Raw genomic sequence first — 12,654 nt, forward strand, 5'->3', positions numbered from 1 at the left:
TTGGCCAAGTGTAAATAGAGTAAAACCTGAACTTCTTCTGATTGGCTTTTCATCACGGCAATGTGGCCAATGTTGTCCGGACGCGGTGTCCTTGTGGCCCCCAACGGCACACAATTGGCACTTCAGCTTGATGCCTGAGGCAATTAAGGCACCTAATTTGGAGATATGGTACCAAGCGAGTTCCCACTTTGTCCTTCTCATCGTCGCCCAGCAGCTACGATTTCAACAAAGACATAGTGAATTAACCAAAGGCACGCAGCAGTGAATATTTCTACACCACAACAAAGCCTCGACACTGCTAGAAATCGTTCCTTTGGTGTAAAACACTCCCAAAACGTCAAACAAGACAACATTTAATTTTCTTCTCTTCGAAATGGATTCTACATCTTGTGTTTAAATGGCTTCGTTCACTTCTAGCAGCCTTTGTATCGTGACCCAATTCAATAATATTGTACTTGTACCAACTATTACCATTTCTTTTCTAACGCATCAGTAACCGCCCTAATACCACCGAAACCGACTCCTTATACCACCTAGAATACCGCCCACAGCACAACATCTACCCGGTCGAATTAAAATCCGACTCCTGATACCCATTTCCCTATTGGGACTCTGAGGTTGACGAGATAACGCACGCTCCGCCAGAGGATGGACGATCCCGGATGGTCATGGCCTGCCTGGAAGTTTGGGATGAAGAGGGACGAACTCTTCACCGGACTTCATGATCGATACAACACAATCGCCTTCTCTATTCAGGATCCCGAGGCCTTCCACCATGATGTTTACGAGATTTCCAATACCGCAAGCACAGTCGATGAGTTCCACTGTATGCTAGCTGACCGCAAGCAGCTCCGGCTGAACGAGCTGAACCAGAGCCTAGAGTCCGCCTCTGTCGAGATCATCGCTAACCCGAGCCTCATCGGTACTCAACAGTGGCAATACGCTCTGCAGCTTTTCCGCACCAAGTCGCTGGACTCCCTTGTAAGATACTTCGCGTCTTATCTTCCAGATGATCATCCCTGGCATCAATCCACCGACGATCCAACATCGAAACCATTCTTCGACGATCTGGAGGACGATGTCCCTGTCATGACGCACGAACCCCTCGCTATCGATACTAGTTCTTGTATTCCGGCTAGCCATCTTCCTCCTTCTCCCCGGTCTCTTACGATGTGTTCGGACGATTCTGCGGTGTCAACCCCAGCGCGAACATTATCCTTCTCGGAACCCGAGACGGATGCGATGGTGCTATCCGGAACGCTGTCTCGCGGTTTCGACGACGAGGAAACATCACAGTCAGACGAGCCTGATACTCCAATTACTTATGTGTCCGATATGTCGGATCTAGAGTCCCTGGAATCTCAACCAGAGGAGGAGGTGGAGGAGGATATCGCGGATGAGAACAAGCCAGTATCTCTAGGACGTGACGTCCAGGGGGACGATAAGAACGAATTAGAGACGCCAACCCCCCGAACCGAATTTCACTCGGATTCATACATAAGTAGTGAGGCTGTAAAGACAGTATCATCTAAGCATAGCCCACTTCGTAGAGATGTTCGCGATAGAAGTCCAGGTCTAGCAAGATCGCGACGGAGGAGTCCAGAAATTGGGCGGGTGCAAAAGCCCCTACCAGACCCCACAAGAGTCAGACCCAAGGGTCGAAGACGTTATCTAGGCAGTTGATGCCGCCACGAAACTGTATATATCCTTATGATGCTGTTGTATATACCCATTGACACGTTAAGTTATTTCTTCACTATCGTGTTCTCTCCTAGTCGAGATCTCCTTTTGAGGATGTAGTGAATGCTTCGAGATTGTCATGAGTGCTAACTTGATTAACTTACACAATAACATTCCCGGCAACGAGATTTGACGTGTAGGTATGATAACAGAGGTAGAACTAGTGATATGCTAGTGTCTTAATAATAAGGTATCTCGTTTCATCCTCTGATTGCTAATGAATCTTAAAATTAGGGACAGGTGATCAGGTCATACTTGATTGAAACAGATTTGTTACCATATGTAGGTACCTAACGAGTGATACTATTCGCGGATACCTGTAGCAAGTGATGACATTTACTACTACTAGATCTTAGCGTGTAAGTGCCTATTCTCCAACGCTGTTTACTCTAAACTTTCATAGTTCTAGGGAGTGCTAGGCACTAAAGACGCTAAAAGTTTGCGCTTCCCAAATGCCTATCTGCAGCTGGTACGAGGTAAATTGGGGGCGTGGTGAGGTCATCGACTTCGATATATATGCGAGCACGAATCATGAGCTGTAAGAACAAGACAAGCAAGGTGTATGATGGCTTACTGACCTAGATAATATCTAATGTTCTTTCCTTTATCAATATTATCATTACTTGGTTCATCTGCTTATCGGAGTCTCATCTGTTCTATATTCACAAGAATATTTCATTATTCCAAACACATAGCTGCCAGAATAGGGGAAATTAATTTGACCCAAGGCTGTGTAAAACATATTTCTACTTGAATAATACGCAACGCAATATGCCTGAGACGCTACGAGAGAAAGCAACCAAAAAGTTACAAGGCCCCAACGCCAACCCAAGCCAACTCGGTGACCCCATCAGCATCAAGGCAGAGCAAAGTGATACTATGCCAACTAAGCAGGAAGAGGGTGCTACTAATGCTTCAGAGTCACCCTCTCGTGATTCCAAACAGAGCAGCAAAAATGGCAAGGGTAACGGGAACAGAGATAGAGAGACCCTGAGAGAGAAAGCAGTGAAGAAGCTCCAAGGACCTGATGCCAATCCAAGTCAGCTAGGCGACCCGGTCAGTCTCAAGGCCGAGACAAGCGACTATATTCCTACTAGCGGGGAAGAGGGGGCTCGCAAGAAAGAGTCGAAGCTGTGAATATTGGTCCATCTTGTAATGGCATAGACGCCACATACGATTCCATAATGAAAATAAAATAAATCAATGTCACCACGTATAGTGGATGTGTGATTACTTACCAAGTAAAGCGTGCCTTTAAATACCTAACAAGAAAGACGAAGACTTATATCGTGGTTCGTATTAGTAAATACCAATGCGCTGATGCGGTAAGCAGGCCTATTTTATTACCTAACACTTTAATAGCTTATAATTGAAGCTTTGGAATCATTTCAACAATCCGGTCCAGCAAGATTTGTCATGATACTAACGGACGAACGACGCATGATAAATCCGAGATTTGCTCCAATCGTAAGAGACGAAACCTAAGTTCTAACCAAACTACGCGCATAGGTAAAAAGTGCAAAGCTGCAATAAGATGGCGTAATAGTAGTACATACAAGTGCGTCATCCTTTACTTACACCACACTTAAGCCGAGTAGTCGGGGTTTCAACCGCCGCTCCGCATGGTGAGCGAGGTACCAAGTTACAAGTACCTAACCTACATATCAAAGTGAAGACTTGAGTCTCCTATTCTCCTATTCTTCTATTTAACAGGCTATATACCCACGAGTTCGGTATTGTTTCAGAAAGTAGTCATCTTTCAAGATAATTTATTTAGAAGTTTATATCATTCATCATTGACATTTCAGAAGCATGTCTCAACCTGTAAGCTTCCGTTACCTTTTCCCATATCAACCCCGATTGCAGTACGTGAAGCTGACCATAAAAATAAGAACCAAATCGAATACCAAAAGGATGGTCGCTTTACCAGACCTGATAGCACATTCCGCGATTTCATCTCCGCAGACCCCAACTCAAAATTCCCTGCTGAGAAAGGTCGCTATGCGTTATATATTGCTGGCGGCTGTCCGTGGGTATGTGAAGTTGACGTCTAAGTTTATATCAATACAACGATTGCTAACGTAACTCCTAAACTACAAGGCGCATCGCACCAACATCCTGCGCTCTTTAAAGCGCCTTGAAGATATCATTGACCTATATTACCTCAGCTCATCCATGGGCGACAAGGGTTGGTGGTTCGACGGCTTGAATGGTAGTCTGTCGAAAGACCCTTTATACGGCTTTACATATCTACGAGAACTGTACTTCAAAGTAGACCCCAACTTCAACGGCAGGTTTACCGTGCCAGTCCTATGGGACAAGAAGACCGAAACCATCGTCAACAACGAGTCTAGCGAGATCATCCGCATGTTATACTCTGCGTTTGACGCTTTCATCCCCGAGGAATTCCGGGAGGTTAACAAGCCTGGAGGCGGTCTTTACCCGGAACACTTGCGCAAGGAGATCGATGAGATCAACGAATGGGTCTACAACACGGTCAACAACGGCGTGTACAAGAGCGGATTCGCCACCAAGCAGGAATCCTACGAGGAGAATGTGTACCCCTTATTCAAGTCGCTCGACCGTCTTGAGGGCATCTTGGCCGGCCACGGCAAGCCCTTCCTACTCGGGGACCAGCTCACCGAAGCCGATGTGCGCCTGTACCCAACGATAGTACGATTCGACGCCGCGTATTACACTGTGTTCCTATGTAACCTCAAGAGTATCCGCCACGACTACCCGCACCTGAACAAGTGGCTACGCCGGCTTTACTGGGACGAGGGCAGCAAAGTGACCGGTGGTGCCTTTCATAAGACTAGCGCCCCGTGGATTAACTTGTATGCTCAAGGATACGCGACCGCGAGGGCAAGGGTCGCTAAGATCGAGGGCCCTATCATTATTCCTCGGGGTCCGGCAGTGCCCGTCGAACCCTTGGCTGAGAATGAGAAGATATGGTGATCATACCATGCATTTGAGCTAAACCAATAGCTGTGGAATATTGAGGCTCGGATTAAAAGGTCCATAATTGGGCCATAGGCCTGAATAATATTCACGTCAATTTTTTTTGTTTCACTTCTCAACGAAAATTCAAGTTCAAGCGCATCTTAGGTGATTTTCATCCCGTATACTGGGGCTCGTGAACCCCAATACTTCTCACCATTGGATATTTTAATAAAGGTGCTATCTATGTGTATACCCAAGTATTCAAAAGCCTGCCAGTAATTCAACGGCTATGTACAACTAGTTAAGATAGTAGGATTTCATCTCGCATAGGTGATAAATTGTAGCTATCCGAGGTTCTGAGCCTGAAAACCCCCTTCAGCTTGGAAAATATTCCCAACAGTTTTAGAAACCGCAAGTAGACGTCTATCATGGTATCTCGGCGCAACCAACGACAGACCAATCGGCATTCCGTTCCCGCCTTTAAAACCAGGAATGTTCACTACCGGCACATGAAGAGCCTAAAAAGAAAGTGAGCAATGGTCAACTTATCACTTAGAAACAATGACTTACCGTCCATATCTTATTAAACGCCGGGTTTCCAGTAAACTCTATGCCCACAGGCGCCTCATCGACCACGCTCGGTGTAAGAATAGCAGCATATCTTCCGGCTATCGCATCAATTCTAGGCCTTAGTGCGGCTACTCCGTCGAAAGCTTCAAGCTGAGTGGCCCGCGATATCTTATTGTTATTCTCAACATGGTCAACCAGGAGAGACGCTAACTTCTCTTTAGCAATCCGATACTCCGGCAAGAATGTTGCTCTCGCATCAGCGTCAAGTATAACGCCGTGCCACTCAGACATCCTGTCGAATTCTGTTGGCAGCTCGATCTCCTCGACCTCTGCTCCATGATCTCGCAGTAGCTTTGCGCCGGCTTCTAACGCCGCGACTGTGCCGGGTCCCGCCTGGGGCCATACCGTTGTTTTCAAAAGCGCGAATTTGGACCCCTTGATTGAGAAGTCGTCTTGTGTAGGCGTATCGTCTTCAAGCGCGAAGACATCGGCTAGTAGCTGGAGATCTTCCACGCTCCGCGCAAAGAAGCCAACTGTGTCGAGGTTGAGCGAGTATATTTTCACACCCTCGCGACTGACGGCGTTCCACGTCGGTTTAAACGCAAAGATTCCGTTGAATGAGCCCGGACGAATTGTGCTTCCGCCTGTCTGAGAACCTAGTGCGATAGGCGCTTGGAAATCAGCCACTGCTGCCGCAGACCCAGAGGATGATCCGCCTGGGGTCCGCGTTGCGTCGTGCGGGTTCCGTGTTTTTGGCCCAGTTGCGGTGGATGCAAACTCTGTTGTGGTAGTCTTGCCTATATTAACCAATTAATACTCGAGCACATTACTCTTTAGAAACCCATCAAAATCTCACCTAGTATTAAGGCGCCGGCTTGGCGCAGCGTTGCGACAGCCGCCGCATCGACATTTGGCCCATCTCCTTCGTAGATCGGGGAGTTATGTTGCGTCGGCATGTCTACAAGGAATTAGTGACCGCATGTCAGTAGTGAGGAAGAGTAGAGCGACGTCTCGTATACATGATATCTTTTACCGCAACAGCGACACCATGCAAAGGCCCCTGACGTTCAGGGGGGAGAGAATCAAGCCACTTTGCCTGCTGGATTACATATTCCGGGTTGATATATGCCCAGGCCTTGACAGCATCGTCTCTCTTTTCGATTCGTTCTAGTAGCGATCGAGCATATTCTTCCACTGTTACTGAACCGTCTTTGAATTTCGCAAGCGCTTGGGTTGCCGTAAACTGATAGGGCCCCATTATCTCTGTATCAAAGTTTTTGGGAATCGCGATGTCTTCAGGGGCTTTCTAGCTATTGAAATTACGGCGATTCTTCTCTGTAGCTTCTGTTTCTTGTCGCAGGTTTATGCATATTAGACTAATGGATTCATGATTGCTATGAAACTTGGTATATTATCTAAGACAAGTGTTGGCTTCTCCGCCCACCCGGAATCGGAGTTCACGGCATCACTAGGTCGGGGTAGTCCCCCACTTATAGCCAGATAGGACCGGATCTATCCGGGGACGCATATAAAAATATTCCCGACCAGATATCTAAGAAGTAGTGAAGATATATTAGGTACAGTGAAGATTCGACGTCGTCCGCTATTATGTATTATACGAGAAGCTTTAAAACTCATGCATATGAGGTATCACGACTCGCAGGCAAAGTTCGAGTAAGGCCTAGTAATCTAAATAATACACTTCAAGAGTTTATTGACGTTCTTTTGGCGTATTCTAGTATTAGCTCAAGCGATTACTCTCAGATGTTATTCAGCCCCTTTACAGGTGTATGATATATAAAATATGTACCACGATTTGCATTTCTTTCATCAAATAGGATTACGATAGCAACATATGAGGATAACCCGAGAGTGATTAAGCCTCCCTCGTAACTCTAACAGCTTCGTGCCATATGCTTGGATCCACTAATGATCGAAGACGGAAGGTATTTAATCGTGATGAGATGTAATTTTGATTGTGAGTAGTGATTAACGATGATGATTAGGCTCCATGCCGATAGTAAAAGGTCAATAATACAAGTATCGTGCCCGATCGATGCTTCGTCTCAAACCCAGACCTCGTCTTCCGGATGAAGGAGGGGGATTGAGGACCCGTTTAGTACACAATTCCTGGCAAAGGCGAAAAGGGGGACAATGACTGAAACGTGATATGATGCTTAGGGGGAGAGTTAAAATTATATCATTGCCAAAATTGACAGTATAAAACAACGGGGTATATTTTATGTCTTAATCAAACACTCGTACGAATCGATCCTCATAATATCATCATCCTCTAGAAACCACTACTCTAGACATTTTAACCACGAGCAGCGAGTTCCACAAGTCAGATGATAGCTTGACCTAACTTATACCTAACCTGATTTAGCCTAGGTAGATCCTTTTTTAGGGATATCTATCCGAGCCAAGGGTAAAAAAAATTTATTTGGTATTTTATATAAATTCTCTTAAGGCAATATTATTGGTTATTGGTAAAGGTTTTAGGTGAAATATATTAGGTGGCTGATATAGCTAAGTGTAGTTTTATAAGGGTACATAGGCCAAATCGACAATACGGCTAGGTAAGCCTCGAAATTTAATATATCTGACTTGACCTAACTCGTGGAACTCGCTGAGGTCCACGAGGTAGAGGTCCGTAAACCATAAAGCGGGAGAAAAATATTCTACTCTAAGTTTCCAGGAAAAGGCCTTCTGCTAAGTTCGAGAGCAATATAGAATATACAAACGGCGGCGCCTTGACCAACTACATGCACCACCAGACATGACCGAACTCGACAACTTCCTTTCTCTCTTGTACAACGACTCATCATGATACCTGCAGTCTGCCGCCCTCAGGTACCTAGGTACCTATACTTAGAAGAAAAAATGAAACTCTATGATGAAGGTATATTGTTATTATTACTTTCTACTAAGCTACCTCAAACACCTAAAAATTTGTTCCCGTTACCCCTCTCCTTCTTAGCAAGGTCTAAGTCCCATACGTACCTTGGTAACGGTTGACAACACGATGCACGGGCACTAACACACGTGTAGGTAAGTTAGGTAGGTACCTAAGGTACTAGAGGAGAAGTTACATGGACCTTCCTGGTGTTTGCCTCATGTATAAATTTGACATGTCATTTCCAGGTAAATTTCTAAACCTTTTCAAACACAATACCAAACCCAACAACAAACTACACGTACAGCAGCCACAACAACACTTCGATCTTCACATCTGCAAAGATGGATTCAACTATGCGTAAGTGTGCTTCCTGCGACCGCAATCTTCCTCGGTCGTCCTATTCAGCCAACCAGTTCTCCAAGGGTGCTGGCGTATCGCGATGCGCGGGTTGCGTTCACGGACACCATGTCGATACTCCATTGACTGGTGAGTTTGATAGCGGCAGATACAACAACTCCAACAACGCCAGATTTCCAGGCCATGAGCTCGACAACCCCTTTGCTCAGGGCGCGTTCCGGTGGGTAGCTAAGGGAAGCTACACTTCGGGCTCTCGCAACGGTCAGGCATGCGTCGCCAAGTGGTTCAAGACCGGCGCCGTCTTCGAAGCAGACTACTTCACTCTTGACATCAAAGCTGTCAACAAGGCTCTGGAGATTGTCAATAAGTTCAATGAACTTCACGTAGTCAACAAATCCGTCAAGATCAACGTACCCGCTGTATGGACGTTCACGCAGGATGCCAGGGCAGACTGGGCGGGGCAACGTGTCCTATGCGAACCCTTCATCCAAAACTATCAAAAGTTCAACAGCAACACCGGATGGAGCGACGACTCGGAGGCGTGGGGAGAGGTCATGCAGGCCCTCAGTCACTTCAGCTACCACGTCACAGGCGGCCAGTTCGTCTTGTGCGATCTCCAGGGCGGCATCTACCAGCACGAGGTTGTCCTCTCTGACCCCGTCATCTTGTCGCGAAACCGCGACTATGGCGTGACTGATCTTGGACCCGATGGTATCAGCTCGTTCTTCAGCCAACACCGCTGTAACAACTACTGTCGCTCAAACTGGACGCAGCCCATAAACCCAGTTCAAATCTTTCGCCCAGTCCCCGGCACGACCATGATGAGACGCACAGTACCTACGCGTCGTTCGCGACCTATGGAGACCTTTTATGAATAATGACTACGGCGGATAAAGTGGTTTCAGCATGTGGGTGCCGACGCTGGTTTTCGCAATACCGCGCCCTATAGATACTGCCCAATGATTGAGGAAACGGCTGATAATTAGGGATAGTCTCGGGAACAACAAAGGCATATCTTTTGTAGTGATCCCTAATAACATATGTTTTCCCGGTCCTCAAGATTTCGTTGTAGCTCCACCGGAGATCCGTCTTGTGTGCATTTCTTTCTAGAGCGAATCTTTCTTGGCGCATAAAGTGACATTTACTCGATATAATGCTGTCGTATGGCATGGTTAGGTAGCTATAACCATTGATGACAGTTTTTTGAAATTTTATTATACCGCGCTATCTTTGGGCGTACGGTGGGTGTAAGTGATCCCGACGTGGAGTTATTGCAGATGCTGAGGCTCCAGGTTCGTCTGTATCAGTCTTATCGACCGGCTAATATCGTCTCGCCATTTTGATGAGGGCAAAGTATTGTCATTCAGGGCCTCATCTACGCGAGGTGAAATCAAATTTGGGACAGGTCGTGATGAAACAAGCGATAGTATGCTGACGAAACAGGTAAGTAAAAGATACTTGAATACCATGATGTTAGGAAGTGGTCAAAAAAAAGGTAGCTAGATTATGTAAAAGTTTAGTTGCTGTAAAGAAAGTGAAATAAAGGACTGCACGTAAATTCGTATATAGCCTATTTATTGTAAAGTTGAAAAGGAAATGCACCGACGATAAGCACCGTGACTGAGGCAAGTAGTTAAACAACAAAGAATATACGCAGCTTGATCCTGTGCTGCATCCTTCAGATAATAACCTGCTGACATATTTCATCACTCTTACGGATGATGCTTGCTATTAGTGGCGCATGATTGGGGGATTGTCTTGTCGTAAGCTTAGAGCGGAACATGAGCGAAATCTAATATAAGACAACTTTACATACCTAAGTAGGTAGTCAAGATGTAATTTAGTAGCTTCAAATGTGAGTTTCCTACGATTCTAATGAGTGGCGGTACCATATGTACATAGTAAAATCTATTAGTGAATATTTATAGAATATGAATTGATTAAGACTTCGACGTTTGTAATTGCCACTTCTTATATTTAATTATCACCATATTGCTGTGACGTCATCGCATTGATTCCGGTAAAGATATCACTCCGAGAAATAAAACCCACAATTTTGGGTGATCTTATGAAGCGAGAGGAACTGGGGATTCAATACCTTGCCGGTGAACTAAACGAGCCGAAGACCGAAACAAGATGCTTCAAAACCAGAAAATTTCAACAAACTCAATTATTCTTAGAAATAATCGCCTAGTTTCACTGTTGTATATACACATTTAATAACCAATGGCTGTAATTGAAGTTCAAGTCGTCTTCGACTTCCTTTGCGCGGTACGTATATCACACATAAATCACGACGACAAAGTACCTGGAGATGTTGCATTAGACTGACACTAAGGATTAGTGGTGCTACATAGGTAAGCGCAACCTCGACCGCGCCATTTCGCTATACCAGAAGACGTACCCCGGCGGCAGATCGGATACTTTCGCTATAACATGGTCGCCCTACTACCTCGAATACAACAAGGCGCCGCATAGCGTTGACAAAACGGAACTCGCCGAGACGCGCCTTGCGCATTTAACACCTAAGCAGCGCGCGGCGCTTACGCTACACATGAACCGGGCCGGCCGCGCTGCCGGGATCAATTTCATGTGGGGCGGTAGGATCGGCCCCGATACACGGGAAGCCCACCGGCTCATCCGGCTAGGCTCCACTAAAAGTGGCGAAATACGCGATGCTCTTGTCGAAGGCCTTTTAGATGCATATCAAGCGCGCGAACAGGATATCTCGGAACGCGGGGTTTTAAGAGCTGTCGCAGTAAAGGCCGGCATAGATGGCGCCGAGGTAGATGTGTGGCTGGATTCCGACGCCGATGCGGAGGTGGTGGACGAGGAGGCTAGGAAAAACAAGGAGATTTTTGGAGGGGAGGGTGTTCCAGCATTCGTCGTCCAAGGAGTGCATCGCCTTGGCGGCGTGCAGGATCCCATGGACCTAGTTGAGGTCTTCATAAAAGTTAGGGAGAGGCAGTGACTGGCGGATAATTGAAGGGTTGGGGCAGCCGACTATACTTGTACACTAGATTTTATTGAAAAGGTGTGATAAATATGCTTGATTAACAAATGGGAAAATTGAATTCAGTGTCTAATACTAGTCAATAAAAAACAAAGATGCAAACATACCTTTATAGTAACATGACTTGAGTGCTATCTCCTCGAACACCAGAGTGTGAGAAGGGACGCTCAATCTTCGAACTGATTTGGGTTTCGTAATATAGAAGAGCTTTCTCCATAGGTAGCTGATGTCTCGAGTGATGCAGCCAGGTATTTACTTAAGACCAAAACCTTTGTCATAAGCCTAAATAGTCATATAGGTTACCCCGAATAGTAAGTCGTTGTAAAAACTCTCCTGGGGTTTAGTTATTAAGCATAGCTAGTAAATATTCTTTCCATGTTAAGGAAGGCTCACTGACGCCTTAGACACCGAGTTCCCTGTATCACGGTGTGTCAACTTCGCCTTCAACTAGACGATACGTTCTTATTATCCTGCGAGTTTCGCCTTACCCCCCTGAGTAACAGCGTTTATTTTAACTGTTTTCATGAGTGTTGTTAGATATCCACGGCCTGGGTAAATAGTCGCGTCGTAGATTATCCTTTTCCATCTGATTCACGATCTCTTGCAGGAGCTTCCCGATGCATACTCGTTGAATGCCCCTTTATAAAAAGCGGTCGTACAATGGATTTTTATCTACTACTCTGCCCATTACAATACTCTTTAGGACGATATGATCATCGACTGTTATAGGCTTACCTATCCCAACCCTTCTCTCGCCTACTTCACTCCTGATAACAGCGTATCCATCTCTACCATGGCCTCTTCCAGTTTTATCCGCTACACACCTGAAGAGTTGCTCGATATCTGCCATCGCCATGCATCCAACTCTGGATTCGTTCCTACGATATTTCTCTCGCATGAAGTAGATTGGCGTGGGCTTCTTGCTAAGCCTATAACGGGATGCTGGCTTGCGGCCCGGGAGCGGGAGATCACGTATGACTTAGAAGGCTATCTTGAAAAGCGTAACGACTGGATAGTTATTCTCGAACTTCCCCATGGTAACAACATCACCATCGAACTGAAACAGGCTGATGCTTGTGGCAATACTATTACCATTTGCCGAAAAGGGGCGCCTATGCGCATGGCGGAGAGG

At 46.0% G+C, this 12,654-nt stretch overlaps 6 protein-coding genes across 6 annotated transcripts; 5 read left to right on the forward strand and 1 right to left on the reverse strand.

The window, feature by feature from the left end:
- The first annotated feature begins 350 nt into the window (after nt 1-350).
- F4817DRAFT_256875 (uncharacterized protein) lies at nt 351-1,827 on the forward strand. Its single transcript, XM_049299230.1, has one exon. It carries the CDS (start codon nt 649-651, stop codon nt 1,681-1,683), a length of 1,035 nt encoding a protein of 344 aa, XP_049155116.1. The 5' UTR covers nt 351-648; the 3' UTR covers nt 1,684-1,827.
- A 1-nt stretch (nt 1,828) lies between these two features.
- Nucleotides 1,829-3,199, forward strand: F4817DRAFT_256862 (uncharacterized protein). The gene has a single exon (XM_049299229.1). The coding sequence runs from the start codon at nt 2,512-2,514 to the stop codon at nt 2,875-2,877; it is 366 nt and encodes a 121-aa protein (XP_049155117.1). The 5' UTR covers nt 1,829-2,511; the 3' UTR covers nt 2,878-3,199.
- A 242-nt stretch (nt 3,200-3,441) lies between these two features.
- F4817DRAFT_256995 (glutathione S-transferase) lies at nt 3,442-4,905 on the forward strand. Its single transcript, XM_049299231.1, has 3 exons — nt 3,442-3,564; nt 3,633-3,773; nt 3,841-4,905. Exons 1-3 carry the CDS (start codon nt 3,553-3,555, stop codon nt 4,696-4,698), a joined length of 1,011 nt encoding a protein of 336 aa, XP_049155118.1. The 5' UTR covers nt 3,442-3,552; the 3' UTR covers nt 4,699-4,905.
- Nucleotides 4,906-5,027: 122 nt separating this feature from the next.
- F4817DRAFT_319889 (amidase signature enzyme) lies at nt 5,028-6,511 on the reverse strand (the record flags this gene model as incomplete). Its single annotated transcript, XM_049301112.1, has 4 exons — nt 5,028-5,201; nt 5,254-6,050; nt 6,110-6,211; nt 6,262-6,511. 4 exons carry the CDS (start codon nt 6,509-6,511, stop codon nt 5,028-5,030), a joined length of 1,323 nt encoding a protein of 440 aa, XP_049155119.1.
- A 1,415-nt stretch (nt 6,512-7,926) lies between these two features.
- Nucleotides 7,927-9,582, forward strand: F4817DRAFT_257040 (kinase-like protein). Its single transcript, XM_049299232.1, has 2 exons — nt 7,927-8,155; nt 8,398-9,582. The coding sequence occupies exon 2, from the start codon at nt 8,494-8,496 to the stop codon at nt 9,385-9,387; it is 894 nt and encodes a 297-aa protein (XP_049155120.1). The 5' UTR covers nt 7,927-8,155; nt 8,398-8,493; the 3' UTR covers nt 9,388-9,582.
- A 1,012-nt stretch (nt 9,583-10,594) lies between these two features.
- On the forward strand, nt 10,595-11,596 carry F4817DRAFT_350135 (thioredoxin-like protein). The gene is made up of 2 exons (XM_049304917.1): nt 10,595-10,780; nt 10,854-11,596. The coding sequence occupies exons 1-2, from the start codon at nt 10,736-10,738 to the stop codon at nt 11,478-11,480; spliced, it is 672 nt and encodes a 223-aa protein (XP_049155121.1). The 5' UTR covers nt 10,595-10,735; the 3' UTR covers nt 11,481-11,596.
- Nucleotides 11,597-12,654: the final 1,058 nt, after the last annotated feature.

This window comes from Daldinia loculata (genome assembly GCF_022478755.1).
Source record: "Daldinia loculata strain CBS 113971 unplaced genomic scaffold F4817scaffold_68, whole genome shotgun sequence".
In the NCBI taxonomy this organism is placed as follows: domain Eukaryota; kingdom Fungi; phylum Ascomycota; class Sordariomycetes; order Xylariales; family Hypoxylaceae; genus Daldinia; species Daldinia loculata.